The sequence below is a fragment of the Camelus ferus genome, chromosome 30, assembly GCF_009834535.1.
Source record: "Camelus ferus isolate YT-003-E chromosome 30, BCGSAC_Cfer_1.0, whole genome shotgun sequence".
NCBI classification, from domain to species: Eukaryota; Metazoa; Chordata; class Mammalia; order Artiodactyla; family Camelidae; genus Camelus; species Camelus ferus.
In genome coordinates this window covers 22149762-22170633 of record NC_045725.1, presented here as the reverse complement: position 1 = coordinate 22170633, position 20872 = coordinate 22149762, and the positions used below count along the sequence as shown (strand labels likewise).

The following is a 20872-nucleotide window of genomic DNA, read 5'->3' as shown; positions in this document are numbered from 1 at the left end:
TATAACTCAAAGAGGTGAGCGTGAGGGCTTCCTTGAAAAATCAGGATTCACGGAGGGCCTCCTCTATGCCAGGGACTGTTCAAGACCCTGTTGTTTGTTTTGGGTTGTTTTTTCATTTTCCAAAAGGACTAGTTTTATTTAAACAGAGTCATAATCGCTTCAGTGGCAGGAGGAGTAAGAGAGGTTCCTTTTTCAGTCCAAGGGCCTCCATAATGCTGGTCTGTTGTTACCAGACACACTGGCAAGTAGCATCCTTTGGTAAGTTCACGGCAGTGGTTAGTCTCTCCCTGCTAGAGTTAACAAGGTTTAGCTTCAATCTCTGCTTTTCTAAGAATCTTGAATTTAGGATTTCCAACTGTAACTACTCCAACTTCTATTTCTGAAGGTTTGAAATCAACTGATAGCGCAGTAGAGAGGCATGTAATCGCAGTTTCCACTGTCTGTTCAAATGTCCCATCAAATTGCTTCTTCGTGTTTTTTTTTCCTAGGAAGCCAGTTGACTCTGTTTAACTCCTGCTGCAGTGGCTTTAAACCCAAAGTAGCAGCAGCCCAGTCAAGTCCTCGATCTTGTGGACGAGGGGTGAGAGGAGGAGTCACACGTTAGACCCACAAACCAGTACAGTGTCTGGTGACAAAGAGGGGAAGGAGGGCAGGGCTCTCTGATGCGGTGCTGGGAGCAGGGGTGAGATGGGAAGGAGTGGGAGAGGGACGGGATTGGCACCTAGGGAAGAGCTTTCTCATCAGACGGAGTAGCCAGGGCAGAAGGGAGCCCTGAGGTGGGAGCATGCGAGGACCCTGGGGCTGGAGAGGGTCGAGGGAGGGCACTGTCGTGGAAGATGAATCCCACAGACAAGGCTGTTGGGTCTTGGAGGCCACAAGCCATGAGTCCTTTGGATCCTACTTTGAAGGAGATGCAGACATGCAGGAGGGTTTCTAAACAGAGCGATGATTTTTTTCTGGCGTGGTTTTAAAAGGATGCTGCTGGCTGTTGGGTTGTGAATGTTATGTCTGTAGAGGAGACAGGGCACAGTGGAGGAGACCCACAGGCAGCAACTCGGTAATTCAGACAAGAGATGAAGGGTCCCAGTCCGCGGTTCTTCTGGAAGGTGGCAGGAAGCCGTCAGGTTCTGGATCCATCTGACAGTCCTGGGTATATTGCTCTTGGACTGGATGCTGGAGGGGCATGGAGGATGGACTCCAAGGTGTGTGGCCTGAGCGGTTGGTAGAATGGATTTGCAGTTTGTTTTGAGACGAGAAGCAGGTTTGGATGGGAAAATCAAGGTTTTTTGGAGCATGCTGGGTGTTTAAATAAATGAGCAGTATTAGTCCTTCAGGATTCTAAGCTAACTTGTTTCTATGAAAGAGCTCAGGGTCCCCTAAGCCAGCATCCAGCAGTGCCTTGTTCTCCGTCTGCTCTCAAGATGCCATGTCTTTCATACATGGATTTACAGTTTAATCTACATCACAATGTCCCTTGAGGTTTCTGGAGTCATTCTGGGACACTTGGTGGCCTCTTGGGTGGGGCAGGTAAGATTACTTCCAGCCACCCTTGAGTTTTCCTTTGATAAGCCAGGGGGTCAGGCGTCTGTAAACTAAGCCTGTTGGCAGTAAGGCAGTAAGGCCATGGGATGTTTTCCTTTCTGAAATCAATTTGCTCATTTCTTGTGCAGAGAATGTCTGGTTGGTCTGCATTCGGTCCCAGAGGCTCAAAATGCTGTCAAAAGCAGCACTTTTCTGCCAAACAAGAGCCAGGAAATCACTCCGGGTACGTGCCCAGGTGCCCAGGCCGAGAGCCCTCCTCCGCCATCCACTCGATACAGGAGCTGATGCTCTTTTATCTCAGCACTTTCTGAGCGCTGACTTCCCATTACAATCACCTGGGAGCCTTAAAAAACACCAGTGGCGAAGCCCTTTGCCCTGAGACGCGGTTTAACTGTTCTGTTTGGTTTTGGTTTTGGTTTTGATGGGGCCCTGGTACTGATAGTTTCCCCCTCTTTTAAAGAGACTTTATTTTTTAGAGCAGTGTTAAGTTCACAGCGAAATGGAGCAGAAAGCAGTTTCTATATATAACCGCCTCCTGGCCCTAACACAGACGCTCCCACTACCTACATACCCCGCCAGAAATGGTTGGGACATTTGTTACAACCAATGAGCCTCCACTGACATGTCATTACCCCTCGAAGTCCATGGTTTACATCAGGGCTCACTCTCAGCGTTGTATGTCCTGTGGGTTTGGAAAAACATATAATGAGATCTATCCATCAATACGGTATTATACCGAATTGTTTCACTGCCCTAAAAATCTTCTGGCACTGATTTACCACAGCACGGATGGACCTAGAGATTGTCATACTAAGTGAAGTAAGTCAGAGACAAATACCATATGTCACTTGTATGTAGAACCTTAAAAAAATGACATAAATGAACTTATTTACAAAACAGAAACAGATTCACAGACATAGAAAACAAACTTATGGTTACTGGACGGGGGGAAATGTCGGGCAGGAGGAGTAAATTAGGAGTTTGGGATTTGTAGATACTAACTCCTATACATAAAATAGATCAACAGCAAGGTCCTGCTTACAGCATAGGGAACTATACACAATACCTTGTAATAACCTATAATGATAAAGAACATGAAAAAGAATATGTATAACTGAATCACAATGCTGTACACCAGAGACAAACACAACATTGTAAATCAACTGTACTTTAATAAAAAATAAATCTTCTGGCAATGTGATATTTTTAAAAAGTACTCCAAGCGATTCTACAGTCCAGCTGAGGCTGAGAACTCTGAGTGCTCAGTGTGTGTCAGGTGCTGCTTTAAGCACTTGATGGAATTGACTCCAGAGTCCTCCTGTCACGCTCTGGTGTAGGTACAGGTGTTGTCCTGAGCCATTCACTGGCCTGTCCGATATCACACAGTGGATGGACGGGCAGTGGGTGAACCCAGGCAGGCTCGCCGCCAAGTCTGTCCCTTGACCACTGCATGCTGTGCTGACTTTGTAATCTGCCTCTCTGATCTGCTCAGAAGTGGAAAAGGATTGAAGAAGAAAAGTCAGATTTCCCGGGCAGTTCACCCCCATGCCGTGCTCCTGAGCAGAAGTCTGTGCTCATTTCCTTGCTGTCCCTTACATACAACCTGCTCATTCCAGCTCTGAGACATCTGCCCGGAATGCCCTCCCCTGCTCCCTATCCAGCCAAAGTAATCCTTCCCTCTAGTCTCCGGTTCCGTGCTCCTGGCTCCGTTCCCTGAAGATCCAGGCCACCTTGACCTCTCCTCTCCTATCTCCATCCACCAGACGTGCTCACTGCCTCAAGGGTGCCTTTTGGAATACGATGACAGTAGAGTTTGAAGATTGCACACCGCTCCCTATTTAATCCCTGAAAGTCTTATCTCTTGGTCGCTCCCGCAGGGAAGGAAATAAATCTTATACCGTCAATTTTTGGGGTCTCCCTTTTCAAGTCCCATGCAGTGTGCAGGCATGTATACTTGTAGGTCCAACAGGACGTGTGGGAGAATGGGGTGCTTCTACTTAACCAGAGGCCTCAGGAGAGCGGGAACCCTGCGTCTCACCCTAGTGCTCTGTGCAGATGTGGTGAGGAGCTTCCAGAATGATTTCTGCTCCTCCCTCAATGACTGCTCTGATCTGCTTCCATGAATTGGAGCCTGAGGTCCAAACTCTTCAGTCCGGGATGGAAAATCTTTCTCGATCTGGGCCCTGCCTGCCTCCTGGTGGGTGACTATTCCTCGCCCCCACCCCGTGGCCTGGGTCAGCCTCACTTTCTGCCTGTGGTTTGATGAAATAGTAATCGCATCCCTCCCCACTCTCTCAAGCGTCCTGTTTCAACAGTGAGTCGTGCTGTTGCCTCACCTCTCAGCCCACCACTCCCCCAGGTTCCAAAGAAACCTGGTTTACTGTTTTCTGTGAGGGCCTGAGCTTTCCTGCCTCCTCTACCCACCGGCTTTTCCTTCTGTGGGAGTGTCCAGCCCCTTCCCCAACCTCAGGCATGTACCGTCTTTCCTGCCTAAATCCTACCATGTATTTCCCAGGCCTGCTTCAGGTTTTAAGTTCCCAGGAAACCTGCCCTCATTATCTTGCACCCCTCACCCCGCCTGCCCCTCAATCTGTATAATTGGTTGGACTTTTAATGGCGCTTAGCCTGTCCTGTCCTGCATTGGAGCTGCTTGTATGGACACCTCGTTTCCCTCACTGGATGGGGAGCTCCCGAGGGAGGGACTGGGAATTTAACATCTTTATCTTCTACACAGCAGCTCACACACTGCCGTACGTTTATCATTTTTTTTAAGCTGTCTAACTTAAGACAGTCGTACCTTATTTGGACTTCAGTTCCAATGTCTGTGAAATAAACCATCTCTGTACCAGTCAGGGTCTAACTGGGAAGACAGAAACCATTTACAAGCTTTCAGTGCAGGGTTGCACAGGTGACTGAGCCAAATGGGGGACACTGAGGTCACCCAGAGATTAGCATCCGCAGGAAGCCACCATCTCCCATGCTGCAGAGACCAAGGCAGGGAGCAGGACCACTAGTCCCGGGTAGATCTGACCTGTGGGACCTGGAGCCACAGGGGAGGTGGAGGCTGCTGGAAATGCCACCTGAGGCTGGCTTCTTCTGTCTTCCCAGCCCTTGTTTGGTCAAATGCAGCAGGAAGCCGGTGGTCCTGGGAGTCAGGGAGACTCAGCCTCCAGCGGCCAGCCCTGGGATAGAGGGCAGACCAGGGGGAGGGGGCAGAGTAAGGGAGGGCAGTCGGGCCCCCCGAGCAGCACAGCCCGAAGGCCCCTTTCAGCTTTCCAGACGTGTGGTTCAATGTCTCTGTTGGATAAATAACTGAATGAACTGGTACATGTAAGGAATCTCTTCTTCAGTTTTGAAATGTGTCTAGCTGCTTGTGGAAAATATCAAGAAAGTCTGTACTTCTCTAGTATTAGAATTCTTCCATCTCTAAAACAAACATAGCTTTGGGGCATGAGAAAGCCCCAGCCTTATGCCTTTGGTTATTCTGAATAATTCAATGAACAAAATTGACAGCAGCAGCAGCTAGGCAAGTCATAAAATACAGACACTTAGTGTCAGGACATAGTATGACCTTCACCTGGTGCTAGGACTGCGGAAGGGACAGGCATGTCATCACGCAAGTATTTACTGAACGGAGTCTCTCCCCCCATCTGCTGCACGGGCAGGCGAGGCTCAGGGAGGGAGAGGGAGACACTGCAGTGTGTTTCCAGGTCTTGTTCTCTTCTCACGAACGTGGAATACATATTAGAGAAATGTTGGGAATCCAGAGAGGATTCCAGATCTTACCTGTAGCCAATAATTTCAGCTTCTTCTCCTTTAAAAGTATATCCGTTTTGATAGGTCTATTGCACTGGTGGCTAAGGAAAAAAAATGATTCCATGTCTTCTTTTTGTACTTGTTACATTCTGTTCCCCAACCCTTTATCCTCATATTCTTATTTTATAGGGTTACTAGTCCCGTGGATACTTGCCCTGTGCTCTTAATTCTCATTCATATTTATAACACTTGTCCCCAAGGCACAAAACCATCCTAAATTGGTGGGATCCCGAGGACCTTCTAGAATCAACACCACTCTCTGCCCCCACTCCCCTGGCCCCTCAACATTGATGGAAACCAGCCTCCTCCTTCCTAAAGTGAAATCACATAGACTCATGCATTGAGCATCAGATCAGCATCTTTAGCGGGTGGAACCCAGGCATACGTCTTCTTTCTCTTTGTGTATCAGGAAATTGAGGCCCTAAGAGACTGAGTCATCTGCCTAAGAGACCATATAAATGACTGTACTGAGCAAAACAGTCAGCCTTCCATGCTCCTGCCCCTCTTCCAGAGTCCAGCAGCACTTCTTTGCCAGGTGTTGTGCTGTGAGAGGATGCTGAGAGTGTTTTAAAGCTTCCCTAGATGAAGAGCTTTAATCAGCAGTTCTCAAAGTTGGTCATCCATGGACCCTCGGGGGCCCCTAAAACTCTTTCAGAGGGTCTGCAAGGTCAAAACTATTATCACAAAGATGCTGAAACATTATTTGCCTCTTCAGTGTCTTGACATGTGCACTGATGGTAAAAACCAATGGGTGGGAAAACTGAGGATGGTCTTAGTGTGAATCAAGACAAGTGGTCCCAAACTCTGCTAGTTGTCATAGAATTCTTCACTGCCATACAGTCACAATTAAAAACTAACCAAAACCCCACAATCTTACTGCATAATGTCTTTGATGCATCAGTAAAAATTGTTAATTTTAGTAAGTCCTGATGACTCAGAACTTTTACTACCCTCTGTAATAAAGTGGGAAATGTGCCTAGCGCACCTCAGGTGGATTTCCTTGAGATGATGGGTCATCTTGAGGAAAAGCACCTGTCTGACTGCTGAAGCTGCAAGCTGAGCTAGTCACGTTCTTTCATGGAGTACAGTCTTTATTTGAAAGAACAATGGGCAAATGACGGGTATTTGGCAAATATTTTCCAATATAAATGAACAAATTTCCAAATATAAATGAACAAATTTTCCTGCCACTTCAAGGAAAAGTAAAAGTATCTGTTGCCAGTGATAAAAATCCAAGCTTTTTCAAAAGGTACAAACTTCCATTTATAAAACAAATAAGTCCTGGATGTGCAATGTACAGCATGGTAACTATAGTTAACAATACTGTGTTTTTTGTTTGTAAGTTACTGAGAGAGTAGATCTTAAACGTTTTCATCACAAGGGGAAAAAAACTGAATTATGTATGGTGATGGATGTTAACTAGACTTATTGTGGTGATCACTTTGCAACATACACAAATACCGAATTATTACTTTATATATCTGAGACTAATATAATTTTATATGTCAATTATACCAGTAAAGAAAAAAATCCAAGCTTTATTGCAGTCCCTTCTCTGAACTAGGGACTTCCAGTTTCTTCAAATGTTCTTCCTGCCTCTTTCTCTCCTCTCCTTCTAGGACTCTCACTGTGCAAATGTAGTAAGCTTGGTGGTGTCCCATGGGACTCTATTCACTTTTACTCATTCTTTTGTCTTTCTGTTCCTAAGACTGGATATTCTCAGTCTCAACTGACCATCTTCTGGTTCACTGGTTCTTTCCTCTATCTGCTCCCATCTGTTGTTGAGCCCCTCTAGTGAGTTTTTCACTTCAGTTATTGTACTTTTCAACTTCAGAATTTTTATTTGGTTCTAGTTTATAGTTTCTATGCCTTTATTGAGAACTTGTTCTCTTACTTTCCTTTAGTTCTTTAAATGATCTTAAAATAGCTAATTTAAAGTCTTCATCTAGCAAGTGTAGGGACAGTTTCTATTGACTGCTTTTTTTCCCCCTGTACGTGGGCCACCTTTTATTCTTTCTTTGTATGTCTCATAGTTTTGGTTTCTTTGTGTGTGAAAATGGAACATTTTAAACACTATAATGTGGCAACTATGGAAACCAGATTCTCCCCCATGCCCTGGGGTTGTTGTTGCTTGCTTGTTTAGTGACTTTTCTGAACTTATTCTTTAAAATCTGTATTCTTGTTGTTTGTGGCCACTGAAGTCTCTGCTCAGTTACCTTGGTTGGTAACTAATGATCATACAGAGATTTCCTTAGATGCCGATACCTAATAAGTCTCCCATTTTCTTTGATGGGCTCTGTGCACATATGGGGGGATGGGGTGCCTTCAGCACTCAGCAGACAGTTGGCAAATCTGCTTTAGCCTTCACTTCCTGCTGGTGCAGAGTTTTAATTAAGTTCAGTTAGAGGTGAGAACTTAGTGTCTTCTCAGGTCTTTCCTGAGCACGTGGACTGCCCTGGACACACTCTCAGTCTTACACACGAGCATGGCTTCCTAGATCCCCAGAAATAGGTTGCAACTTTTCGGTGCCTTCTGTGGACATGTCATTCCTCAGCTTTCCCTTTTAATATTTTTGGCTAGCCTATTGTTTGCTTCAGTTGTTTGCTGCTGCCTCTGACTATTGCCTCTGAATTTTTTTATTTTATGAATGCTGTCAGGGAAAACATTGTTCACATTGGGTGAGTTCTGAATCAGGTCACCTAAAGGCAGTCTTGTGAGTAGGGTCCTTCCAGGAAACCACTGGACAGGTCAGATAATGATGGTTCCTTGGGAATGGGGCTTTGAAGTTGCTCCAACCCTATTCTGCCCTCTCCAGTGGCTGCCAGGCTACTGATTTTCACTATGACTGTGGGCTCTTGGTTCACAAGATGACCGTGGAGTTGGGGTGGGGAGAGGACTAGGGCAAATTAAAATCCAAAAAAACCCCTCGCTCTTCTTATTGAGATTCAGCCGTTTTTCTTGAATAAATGCTACCTAGATTGCCTTTGACTAATTTTCGAGTTCTGAAAAAGTTGATTCAGACCAGTTTTGCCAGTGTTCTTGTTGCGTTTGTAAAGACAACTTCCAGAGGTCCTTATTTTTCCATTTTTGCTGATTCCCTCCATCTTCTACTTCTACCATGAATTTAGCACAGAATTGACTTACATTGTCATGATAAATTAATATTTACATTATTTCCTTAATTCAAAATTTAGAGAACTTGTATCCTCCATTATAAGCTTGATAGTTTCCCAATACTTCAAAATTGTTTTGATAAGATCAGTAGTAATATTAATGAATGTCATTTTTTAAAAATATTGTATATTGAACCATATTGATATTTGGAAGATCTCATGAAAGAAGTTTTTCCAAATGCCCAATACATGATGTTACAAAACCATACATGGGCAAAAGATACAAGTAAAATGCAACATTGACCAATGGATTTTATGGAACAAGTATGAAAACTTCATTGATATGGTTTCAGATTCCACATTGAAGCTAATCTCTGAGTAGTATCAAAGAGATCACATGTGATCATATAAAAAGACCTTTAAAATACTCCTTCCTTTCCCAACTACATACCTGTGTGAGGCCATATTTTCTCCACATACTTCAACCCAAGCAATATATTACATCACATTGTATACAGAAGCAGATACAAAAATCCAGCTGTCTTCCATTAAGCCACAAGCTGTATGAAAAAGAAAAAGTAAAGTAATCCCACTCTTCCAATTTTACTTTGTTCTGGAAAAATATAGGTATTTTTCATAAAAATATTTTATTTATGCCAGTATGTAATGAGTTAAATTTTATTTTTGGAGGAATAAATGAATGTTTTATATTTTTCTCAGCTTTAATTTAAATATGATAAACACTCATGTATATAACCCCCATAAACAAAAGTTCTTTGAGTCCTCAGTTATTTTTGAGGCTTTAAAGGGGTCCTGCCCCCAAAGTGTTTGTGAACCTCTTTTAGACCAATCCAGGGTGTTCAAGCACAGAAGAAGCCCATGTACTTAGTGTCATAACATCCCTTTTTCTCTGATACAGAAATGATTAACTTAGAAGGAGCCTAGGGTATTCAGGCAAGATTTTCACAGTAAAGTGGAGGAATGCTGATGCTCCTTCAGCCTAAAGGAGAGGTGTGCAAGGAGAGAATGCAATTAGTTGTTCAGGGAATTTCTGCTGGGATGGTTTTGCATTCCTGTCAAATCACTGTGGGGCACTCAGGTCAATCTGCCAGCATCTTGCAAAGATTCTACACCCCAAACTTATATTCATATCATTTCCGTGGTTCCCAAGAAAGTCCCTTTTTGAACTTCCTTTGCCCTTCTGGACTGCATTATACAACTTGGCAGAGAACTGACATACAAGATTGAGAAATTTATAATATCTCCCCCTGGAGATTTTTAGTCCTTTTAGGGCTGGACATGGTGCCTCCCCCATCTCCTTGAGTCACCATCAGCTCTTCCCATCGTATTAGTACAACTCTTGTCAGTTGACCCATCAGGATGAAAACTTAGGACAGAAATGCTTTATTTGCCAATATGATCTCTTCCTACACCCTGTCACTTCCGTTCTCAAAAGTTTACTTCCTAACAGGGTACCCCGAGCCAGACAGCAGTCAGAGGCTCTGGTTTCCTATCCTAGCTCCACCACTTGTTGACCTCGTCAGTTTGGGGAAAGGACTCGTTTGAGCCCCAGTTTTGCACACAGGGAGCAGCTGGCATGCTGTTTAATAGAGGAGGTGTTCAACAAAGGCTGAGTTCCTTGCTCGATTTTCTCCACCTCCTTGTGAGGACGCTTAGAGATAATTATCTGCGACCTGCCAACCGCAAACCATAAATCTCTCAAAGGCATTCATTAGCCAATGAGAAGTTAATTATACTTAATCCAGCTCCCTTTCCTCCCTAGTGTCCTCGGGAGGACTTGTAAATCTTATATCAGCTAAAACACATGTTCCCCCAAATCCCATATTACTAAACACATTCCCCTATCTGCTAATTTAGTCATTCAGAAGTTAAATATACTTAGTCCATTATTTACTCCATAGTTTTCTAAAATTTGTTTTGTTTTCCCTCCTCAGTTCTTGAGAATCCTCTCTGTTCCCTCCTTTGTCTCTTTATTACCTCGTCCTTTGTGCCTCTTGGGTTTGTTTTCTTCTCTTCCTTTCTCTTCTTGCACACAAGTCATAGTGACTTCAGGGTAGCTGGTTTGTCCAGCAGAGGGACCATAACCTGGATAATTCAGAAAATCAGAGTTACGTGGGATTTTTCAGTAGCCCATGGTGCTGTTTTATGCCCCTTGTAAGCTGTTAACTGAGGCCAAATCTCCAAGATCTAATCAGAAAGAGACATGAAGGGAGTGACATGAGCAATGAGAAACTCAAGCAAAGGTCACTTCCTCTCCACACCTCCCTCAGCTTTAACTAAAGAGACCTAAGCTAATTCATGACGATGAGGGTGAGGATGTCTCTAAGGGAGGGCCAAGGACGATTTGTAGCAGACTGTGTTTGGGAACTTTAAAAGCAAATTCTTAGGCCCTCTAACCACAGATTCTGATTCGAGAATTTTGAATGGAGTTTCCTGATGATTCTTCTCCATAATTCTTGGGAAACAGAGGCAACCTGGTCTTAGCACTGCTTCATTTTTTTTAATTGAGTTGTATTTGACATACTACATTGTGTAAGTTGAAGGTGTACAGTATATTGATTTGACACATGTATATTACAGTAAGACTGTCCTATCAGCATTAGCTAATACCTTGATCACATCACGTAATTATAATTTTAGCACTTCCACATCCTTATAGAGAACAAGTGGCATAAAGTTTCTGCTTTGCAAAGCCCCTTCACATTGATTTTGTCATTTGAACCTTGTGAAACAGACAGGAGCAGGTACTGTTTCCCCCAGAAAGTTGCCCTAAATGTTAGTCTCCCTGTGCTGTTGGCCAAGGCAAATCCACATATCAGCTGTGGGTCTGGCTTGGCCAGCCTCCACCACCCCTACCAATTACCAACAAAACAAGGTATTAATGAAATTGGAATTAGTCTATGATTTCTGAAAATGAGGTCTATATGAGCGGGCACCCAACGATTGAGGGCTTATGAGCACATGATGAGCTCAGCAAGCAAAGAGGTCCATGCGGAAAGGAAGAGAGAGGATCAGGAAGACTGTGTCCCGTTGCTGTGAGCATCTAATGCTGACCCTCCTGGGTTAGATATTTGTGTACCTTTTACACACATCAGTCAGTAAAGATCTGAGCATCATCTTTAAGTCTGAGTTAGACCCTCAGCTCCTGCCTTCTGTGAGATCCTTTTTTTTTCCTTGATGGAGGTACTGGGGATTGAACCCAGGACCTTGTGCATGCTAAGCATGAGTGCTACCACTGAGCTATTACCCTTCCCTGCAACTGCTGCCTTCTGAAAATGGTTGACTTCTGAGCTGAATGATACACAGAGTGAGATCAGCAGTGCTACATCCACAGTGGGGTCAAATGAGATAAGTAAGAGTGCAAATCATGAAGCAAGGATAACAAGATTTTATTGGGACTGCAGACCCTGGAGTAGGGTCCAAGTGGGAAAGGTCAGCAAAGCAGGTCAGGCTCCAGGCGCTGTGTGGCTCCAGTCAATAAAGAGAGGGGCGGCAGAGCACTGTCTCTCCTGGAGCAGGGAGAGCAGGCTTGGCGTGATCCAGGATTCAGTTTCTTCCCTGCTGGGCCAAAGCCGAACACCTGGCTTGGTCTTGGTTAGGCTGGCATGTGGGTGTGGGCTTCCAGCCAGAGGGATTCAAGGCTGTGGTTTAAACTTTATAGTCATGTTAAATTACAGAGGAAACTGCACCGTTCTTCATACACATAATCCTGGTATGGTATCTTTACAGCCTCCTGGCAGGAACCATGCCTTCTTAGCATGGTCTAAAAAATGTCAGTCATTGATCATGCTTTTCCTCTATAGGACTTGGAATACTTCAGTTATTTGTGTACAATGCCTCACTCCAGAAAATAATGCTTTTTCAAATTCCCATAACATAAAAAGTGACTTAAAATAAAAGGAGAGAAGAAGAAGCTAGAATATAAAACGTTTTCCCATTCATCTAAGTAACTCTCAGCATTTTCAGTTTGGGGTAAGATTGTGGAAAGTCTGAAGGGAGAATGCTGAGCATCCTGGCCAGTTGCCTCTGACCACAAACCCCTTCCCAGGGAGATCATAGGTTTCCCTGAGCACAGTAAAAGCATAGACATTTTCTGTATGTGTCACGATGTAAGAAAACACAGGCATGCCCATCCAAATGCGGCAAACTTACCTGTGTCTGCTCTTCATCCTAGCTGTACCCAGAATGACGCTGCTGTTTATCAAATATCTGCTAAAAACTGTTTTGGGATGATCTGCTGTTCTGCTTCCATTGAAGTTGAGTGCTCGTCGGAGAATCTGCAACTCCCTCCTAACCCGAAAGGTGAAGGAGACACAGGTTGGACACATGAAACAGAGACATATGAGCAGGAGAGCACAAATCAAACTGATGAGAAAGAGCATCCTTATAAGGAAGAAGAAAGTATTGCCTCGGGCACTCCCATGCCCGCTGACTCCCCCTCCTCCTCGTTCAATGGTTTGTGCTCATTGCAGTCATTGGCCAATGATGACATTGGTGCATCCAGTTCTGAAAATCCCTTGGATGTTAAAGACGTGAGGCAAACTGAAGAGGCTTGTGATCCAAATAAAACAGAGGAAACTGCAGATGGGTGGCTTTTTCCTAAGTCAAGTCATATTCCCGATAAACAAGCTGTGTTTTGCCACAGGACAGTGCATTCCAAAGTATCAAGGTTAATGGATGGTGCCTTAGACAATGATGGCCCTAAGGATGAAGCCTTAAACTCTAGTCACCAAAATCCCAAAACCCAGAAGTACATCAGCTTCAGCGTCCCACTGACGGAGGCCACGCCCTCCACTTCCCCAGGTGACAGGGCCACCATCCGCAAGCCAGTCAGCCCACCGGTTTCCAGCACCGACTCTGACAGTGATTATGAACTTTGCCCAGAGATAACCCTAACCTACACCGAGGCATTTTCAGATGATGACCTGGAGTATCTGGAATGTTCCGATGTTATGACAGATTACTCTAATGCCGTTTGGCAAAGGAACCTACAGGGGACTGGGCATGTTTTTTTATTAGAAAGCGATGACGAAGATGTGGAATTCAGTGAGCGTGGCCTGGGTGGGTGTGAGCATCTCCTCAGTGAAATGGGTTGTGGGCCTCGGGTGTCGGGTAACACCCGGCCTATGGATGCCACTGCTGGCCTCTGCGGTTATCACTCACCACCCCAAGAAGTGGGGGTGAGGAGCAGCCGAGCCTGCACACACAGTGCCTCACCCCTGCAAACAGGGATGACTCTGACTCTGGGACCTCACCAGGATGGAGTGGCGACGGTGACCGACCAGGGCAGATATAAACCTCCCTCTGCTCCGGAGGCTGCTGAAAATGGTTATCCAGGAATTCAGGGAGAATCCAGAGACAGCTGCCACGCAGGAGAGGAATTCGCCGGTGACAATCTGCTAAACGTGGACAAAGCAGTGACAGGGAGAGAGAGGAAGCGCTCATCGGGTGAGTTAGGAAAATCAGGGATGAACCAGTGTTTGGAGACCGTGGCCGAGAGAAGAGCAGAGGGGAAAGACTTACTGAGCAGGAGGGGCTCAGAGAAACCTGCCAGGGTGAGGCGACCAGGGATCAAGGGGAAACCCAGGAAGCTGAGCCCCAGCCTGGGAGAGAGTTCAACAGAAGCCCCTCCTCATTGCCTCTATCCCAAAGGACTTGTTAAGCACACACTAACCCCGAGTGATAAAAGAGAGAGCTCCTGTGCCAGAGCAGAGGGTGCTGCCTTGAATCCCCAGATCCATGCAGAAGGATGTGTTCTTCCAACCCAAGCAGAGCAAGAAGCAAAACCCCTGCAGACTCCACCAGGCTCACTCTCCAAACGAGGGAAGCTGGACTTCCAGGCAGAAGGGGTGTGGGTTAAAAATGTGTTTGAAACAAGCCAGGTTCCAGACTGCAGTGATCATCCTCAGGTAAGGCTTCTCTTTTTAAAAATTACAAGCTAAAGTGTGTGTGTGTGTGTGTGTGTGTGTGTGTGTGTGTGTATTTCCCTTTACTTCACACTCACAATTGCTGTACCACAATGTACATCAAAATAATTCTCCCAAAACCATCAGGGTACTTGTGAATGACAGGGGCTGCTGCTGGGAAGGAAATCTGGATTTGAAAAAAGACCCAGATAAACCCTAAGCCATCCTAATTATAGCAAAAGACAGATAGAAGTAAGAGGCACTAATGGGATACTGGACAGCTGGAAAAAGAAATCCGATATTTTGTCTACTGCATGTGTTTTACCAGGCAATGTCACTATTCAGAAAGTTTTTCAAGCAAATGTTTTGGGTGTAGCCTTTAAAAAAAATCAAAACATGCTTTTTAGTAATTTGGGGGGCACTTTGAAAACTGATAAATGCTGTCTTTAATCGGAATTGATAGTACAAATGGAAGATCTCAGTGTCTACAAGATTTGCAGAATTCACTTAATGATGCTAAGCAAAATAGACGAAGTAGATTTTGCTGTGCTCAAAAATCACAGTAGATTGTTGAATGAATTTCTGTTTTATTTTCTTTTTCTTAGACGACAAAGTATAAAAAAACACTGCAGGAAGTAAAACAAAAACTTTTACTCTATTTCTGATTTGGGGATATATTTGAAAGAGATGGAATTAAATTAGTGGGACTAATTAATATATAAAAGACATTACGCTCGGTATATGAATTTATTGTATCTTTAATTTTAAAGGGTTCCAAATGGGCTTAGAGCTGATGCTGTACTGTGGCCAAGATTTGACTTTTATAATGCCTAAGGACAGTTATTTATCAAGTATTTTTACTATGCCTCTGTTCTCCCTTGTTTTTGTAGAAGACTAGATATACTCCAAAGAAAGTAAAATATTCCCCAGTGCATTCAAAGGTACTGAACTCCCTCTGTGAAAAAGTGAAAACTTAATACATTGCTTTCTAAAGATCCAGTCATAAAACAGCCAATCTAAAAAGCTCCAGATCTGAGGTAGCTTTTTCCTGACCAAACTGGAAAAATTCCACTGGCCAAATTAGCCACATCAAGGCCACGTTTCTACTTTACTTTTTACGCAGGAGAGCCAGCTTCGTCCTATTTGGTTGCTTCACACACCAGTGAGTGACCACAGATTCACGCCCAGGGTAAGTTTATGGAGGTGGTTTGGCCAAATAGTAGTAGACAATTAAGTTACAGTGTTAAATTTTCCATGTCAGTAAACATAGCATTTCTTTTTCTACTCATAAAATGTTCTCCCTGGCTTAGCCAAGTGCCTTTTTACAGTTGTTTATCCATGTTGAGCATTTCATGGGGCAAATTACTTTAATTATTAAAGGTTGTGGGTTAGGTGGGGAGTGGGGTGCAAAGTGGCCTAAAAAAAGTTAGTGGAGGGGAGGGGGCTATTGACAATGTTAGTTTCAGACCCACCACTGTGGGAGGCAATTTCTAGCTCCCTCAACTGCCCAAAACTGAGAGGTGCTAAAGGAAGGAGCCCCCTTTGTCATCCTCAGCTGCACCTTAAACTGAAGTCTGAGATGAAGGGCCCTGGGGCCCAACAAGCTCACTTGTTTCCCGGCAATGCAGCGAAGTAAAACGGGCCACCTCTGGGACCAAGCTTGTCTGTCTTGCACCCACTCTTTCTCTATCAAAGTCCTTAAGGGACCTCCTGCTTACACACTCACACCTTCATGAGTGCACACCCACCTCGCCAGCTGTCAGCTCAAGGCTCGATCTGTGTTTAGACAGAGGCAGTTATCTCAGGACCATGAACGTGACTTTTTAAAAAGCTCGCATTCTGCAGATAGAGTGGGGACCATTTCTCACTTTGCTATTCTCAGTAGCAGAACTGACCTCTCACTCAAGGGACATCAGTAGAAGCTGTATATTCAAGAACAGTTCTGTGCAGCCCGCAGATGGAAATAGGATCTCTGTATCTGTGGCATTTATTGACCCTTGACTAAAGCAGGAACATTTTGCCACAGGGTTAGTGGCATAGTGTGTGCACATTCTTAAACCCATGCAAAAAGTTACTCTCTAATGTAGGTGCCTGTGTTTCTTACACACGTACACAACATAGCCAAATTTACAGCAGATGGGTAAATATCATTGCAAATGTGACTCAAAAGCATTAGGGGGTCATTGGAACCATATCAAATTTTTAATAAAACTGCTGAAAAAAAAAACCAAGATTGGTGAATCTTTCCATAATGAAGTCAAAGTCAAAAGACATTTAAAATATTTATTCTCAGACATCTGAGGCTTGGGAACTTAAAATTGGAAATGGTTAAAAAAATCCTTGGTTGGGGGTTAATATTGATAAATTTGCCCACTCTTGCCTCTTGCCTGATTCACTTACCTTTAAGGTGACCAGCAGGAGAAGCAGTGACCAGCATCTTATCTTTTACTGTTTGATCTTCATCTGTGTATTGCTTTTAGCTTTCTGAGAAAAGCTCCATTACCTCTAACCCTGCGTTGTAAGAACAAGGCTAACATGTAGCCTGAACTATCTCCAGGAGTCCTTGCTTCCTGTCTTCCTTTCCCAGTTCTCTAAGGCCATCTTGTTCTGCTTTGTCTTGAAATAGTGCTTACCCAGGCTAGGATTGGAAAGCCCCCAATTTCTCTACATTTATGGAGGATTCCCAAATTAATCCCAGGTTGGGAGTGGAAAACAGAGAGGGTACCCCAGGCTAACTTGAATCATCTTCAAGGGTCACATCGCCAATCCTTCTCCTTGGTTCTCATCTCGCTTTCTTGATCCAACTCAGAGGTGAAGCCTGCCAGTCTGCCCATCTTAAGTTTCCCTGAAGCCACGCTGGCGTAAGATCATCCTCACTCTTAAATCAGAAGTTCTGTGTCTGTCCCTCTGCACAGCTGCCCCGCTTCGCCCCAGAGAGATTTGCGTTTCTCTTTGGGATCCTGAGCTCTCAAGTGTACAGTGTGGAAATATATTCTTAGATTCTGATAGTTAAGAATCGTCCTGACTGCGAATCAGCACTAGGCAGAGAAGGTGAGCTCCATGGTGACAGGGGGTTTGGTTACTGTGTTTTATTCACTGATATGTCCCAAGTCCTTGGAAGAGCACTGGCCACATAAGAGGCACTCAGTAATTGAACGAGTAAGTAGCCACTCGGCACTGAATTCCAAGTATAGGCAGGTATGAGTCTAGTAGTCACTGGTCTCAACTGCTTTATGGCCTCATTGTCATAAGTCCTTTCCTTGGTCTCCTTCATACCAACTTTCCACTAGGAAATTGCCCCCCATTGCTCTTCTGGCCCTGGGAATGGATTGGTTTGTGCTGAGCCATCCACACCTTGCACTTGGCTTCCCTTGTGAATGCTGGTGATTCACATACAACCTTGACCTTATCAGCGCCTTATCAGCTCTCATAAATTGCTAACTATATCCAGAAACATCTAACCACTTCCCCCCTAACATTCAGGACCTGTTTTCTTATTGCTTCTGTCTACCCCTGGGAGGCAAAGCAGACATACTCATGGATTTCCGTATCTGGAAAATGAAGCATTTTCTCAGACAGGGTGTGTTTCTCCCATCCTCTTCTCTGGAATGCCTTCACTTGGCTTGTTGCTACTCAGCTCACCTGAGCCTTTAAGGCCAAAGTGCAGGGTCCTTCAAATTGTACTCCCCCTGAAGTGCTTTCCTCATCCCTAACCATGATTTCTCCTTCTGGAGAAACAGCATTTGTGTCTGCATTCTTTGTATAACATGGTGGGCTCTGGACCGGAGTTTGGTTCCTGCCCTATTGCTTTCTGAGGCTGCGCCCTGGGAAAAACTACTTACGTTCTCCCAGCCCCAGTTTCCTCTTCTACAACAGAAATAATAATAATAACCACCACCACCACCTCACAGAGTGTTGTGTGGATTAAAGTCTTCCATGTAAAGAGCTCAGCACAGTACCTGTTATGCAGTTAACATTTAATAAGTATTATCATTTTTTGGTTTATTATTTACCTTCTTAATACATATGTCTCTTCTCATATTAAAGACTGGCTACAAGAGGTTTTAGACTATTTTTAATTGAAAATGTTGATGAGATAATTGTACATGTGCATATAGTTGTAAGAAATAAGACAGAGAGATCATTGTACACTTTGCCTAGTTTCCCCCAATGCTCACGTTTGGCAAAACTATAGTATAATCTTCACAACCAAGACATTGACATTGATACATGTACTGATCTTATGCAGATTCTCCCAATTTCACTTGTACTTGTATGTGTGTGTGTATATTAAGAAATGTGTCGCCTGTGTAGGCTTGTGTGATAAATGTGGTAGGAAACTTTATGTCAATCTAAGTTCAGCCTAGTAGCTAGGCAGGCGGTGTCATAACACGGTCTATGGCAGCTTGAAATGCGTATGGCCACCCAGTGACAGGCAGGGCACATTGTAGGTCTCCAGTAAATTTCTTTTAAAGCATAGGCAAATGCAAGCAGAAAATCTAAACTTTCTTGCAATATAGTTTTTGTGTATGGGACATAACCTGAGATTTGAATTTATTTGCATAATAAAATGCTAACACTGACGCAGGAAGGTGGATAAGCCAGCTCTCTGCCAATGATGGGAAGGACAGAAATTTATAATCACTCATCTCTCAGCACGTGTAGGTCGCACCTCTTGTCAGCACCATTCCATGGCTGACCCAGGGAGTAACACAAACATTTGTTTTGTTTTTAATCACAAAGCCCACTGAGCTGCTTCTGCCAAAAGCCATTACCATCCTGGACCTGCAAGACCATTGACTGCTCGGGCTCAGGGCAGTCATTGTGCTCAGTCGGTGTTGAAAAATCAGTGGAAGTTCATCAGTACCTCCAGCCTTGCTCCTCGCAGTGTGGTCTGCAGACCAGCTTGTCAAAATGCAGAAGCTCAAGCCCCGCCCCAGTCTTGCTGAATCAGAATCTGCAATTTTAACCCAATTCCTCGGAGATAGGTATGCACACTGACGTTCCCAAAGTCCTGGTCTGCAAGAGGAGCTCTTTCCCAGTTAGAAATACCCTAGGGCAGTCATCTCAATCTAGCTACACCTGGGATCCCCTGGGACCTTAAACCATTCTGATGCCTGAGTATCCCCCTTCTCCACATTCTGATGTAACTTGGTTTGCCGTGTGGCTTGGGCATTGAGGGTTTTAAAAGCTCCCAGATCTGCAGTACCTCCAAGGTTGAGAATCTTAGCTTTGCTTTAGAACCATCCCTGGTATTTTCTAAATATACAGGTGACTAACCCCCCTCCCTTTTCTGAGGTCCACATTTTGGTGGGTCTAAGGCTTCTGGGGAGTGGAATGCAGATGTTGACCTGCGGACTCCAGGTCCCAGCCTGGCAGAGCAGGGTTGCACAGAGCTAAAGCTTGTACCCCTCATGGAATTCTGGAGTACCCTCGCCCCTGATTTCCTGCAATCTTAGCTGAGGAAAAAAGTGCCAGATGATTCAAAACTACTTTTTAAATAGAGGCCACACGTAAGTTGTTTCTGCTTTGGAGCAGTGTCTGTACTACCTCACTTTCTGCAAAATCACACGCTTAAAAATGTCACATCTGCTGGGGAAAATAGTATTCCCCACAGGTTACTTCATAAACAAGCCATTTAAAAACTGGACAAAAGCAGAAAATGTACCAGGAAGCTCCTCGGGCCATGCAGGGAGGTGGCTCAGGTGTGCCCGTGGCCGCCGTGGCAGAGATGAAACACAAGATCACTGACTGGGGCTGCTGGCAGCCCTTCTGCTAGAGCAGCTGGAGGGGCTTGACATGAAGACTGACCTGCATCTCTGTGGGGCTGTGTGTGAAGCTGGGCCTGGGAGGCGCATCCTGCCTTCAGACAGATACCCTTGCCTGGGGTGCGCCTCTTAGGAGGGAGGAATGCGGCGTTTTAAATTTTATCAAAGTAAAACCAGAGAGGGTCCCTGCTGCCCAGGCAAAAGCTGAGTTAAGTGCTATTCCCTTTCCTGCTCGAGATGCTATGAATCAGCCAGCTATTCAGGGCCCCTTCGCCTCGGAAAAGTCTCCCGTGAACCAACACAGCATCTACGTTATCCTGACGTCACCCCTGTTGACTGATCTAATGGGGCTACCTCATAGCACAGACTCCCCTCCCCCAGGAGGCAGGAAGACCCCCCAACTTCTGCTCAGGTGTTTTGGGTCCTCAGGGCACCTCATCAGAGTGAGGGCCCGGATTCCTTACACTGGAGTCACCTGCTAAGATGTGTGTGTAAAAATACAGATCTCTTACACACTACTACATATAAAATAAACAACAAGGACTTACTGAATAGCACAGGGAACTATATTCAGTTTCTTGTAATAACATATAATGGAAAGGCATCGGAAAAAAAATAGATGTATATGTATAACTGAATTACTGTGCTGTACACCTGAAACTAACGTCGACTTCAATAAGAAACAAAATTTTAAAAGATAAAAATA

General features: G+C 44.5%; 1 protein-coding gene and 1 long non-coding RNA gene across 8 annotated transcripts in view; one reads left to right on the top strand and one right to left on the bottom strand.

The window, feature by feature from the left end:
* The window catches only part of ALPK2 (alpha kinase 2), a 121890-nt gene that overhangs the window by 51966 nt on the left and 49052 nt on the right, over window positions 1-20872 (top strand). For 5 of the 6 annotated variants that reach the window (XM_032470431.1, XM_032470434.1, XM_032470433.1 and 2 more), the window contains 2 exons: window positions 12667-14401; window positions 15522-15587. In XM_032470431.1, the coding sequence (XP_032326322.1) occupies window positions 12667-14401; window positions 15522-15587 (1801 nt within the window). The remainder of the gene's footprint in view (window positions 1-12666; window positions 14402-15521; window positions 15588-20872) is intronic. The other variant, XM_032470432.1, reaches the window with a different exon arrangement.
* LOC116660600 lies at window positions 2709-16994 on the bottom strand. Of its 2 annotated transcripts, XR_004316176.1 has the most exons (6): window positions 16799-16994; window positions 12645-12782; window positions 10470-10577; window positions 8923-9031; window positions 5329-5399; window positions 2709-4402 (listed from the first exon to the last, which is right to left on the bottom strand). It is a non-coding gene; the product is annotated as an uncharacterized LOC116660600 (long non-coding RNA). The 2 variants fall into 2 exon arrangements; XR_004316175.1 differs by having other exon boundaries at window positions 2709-5399.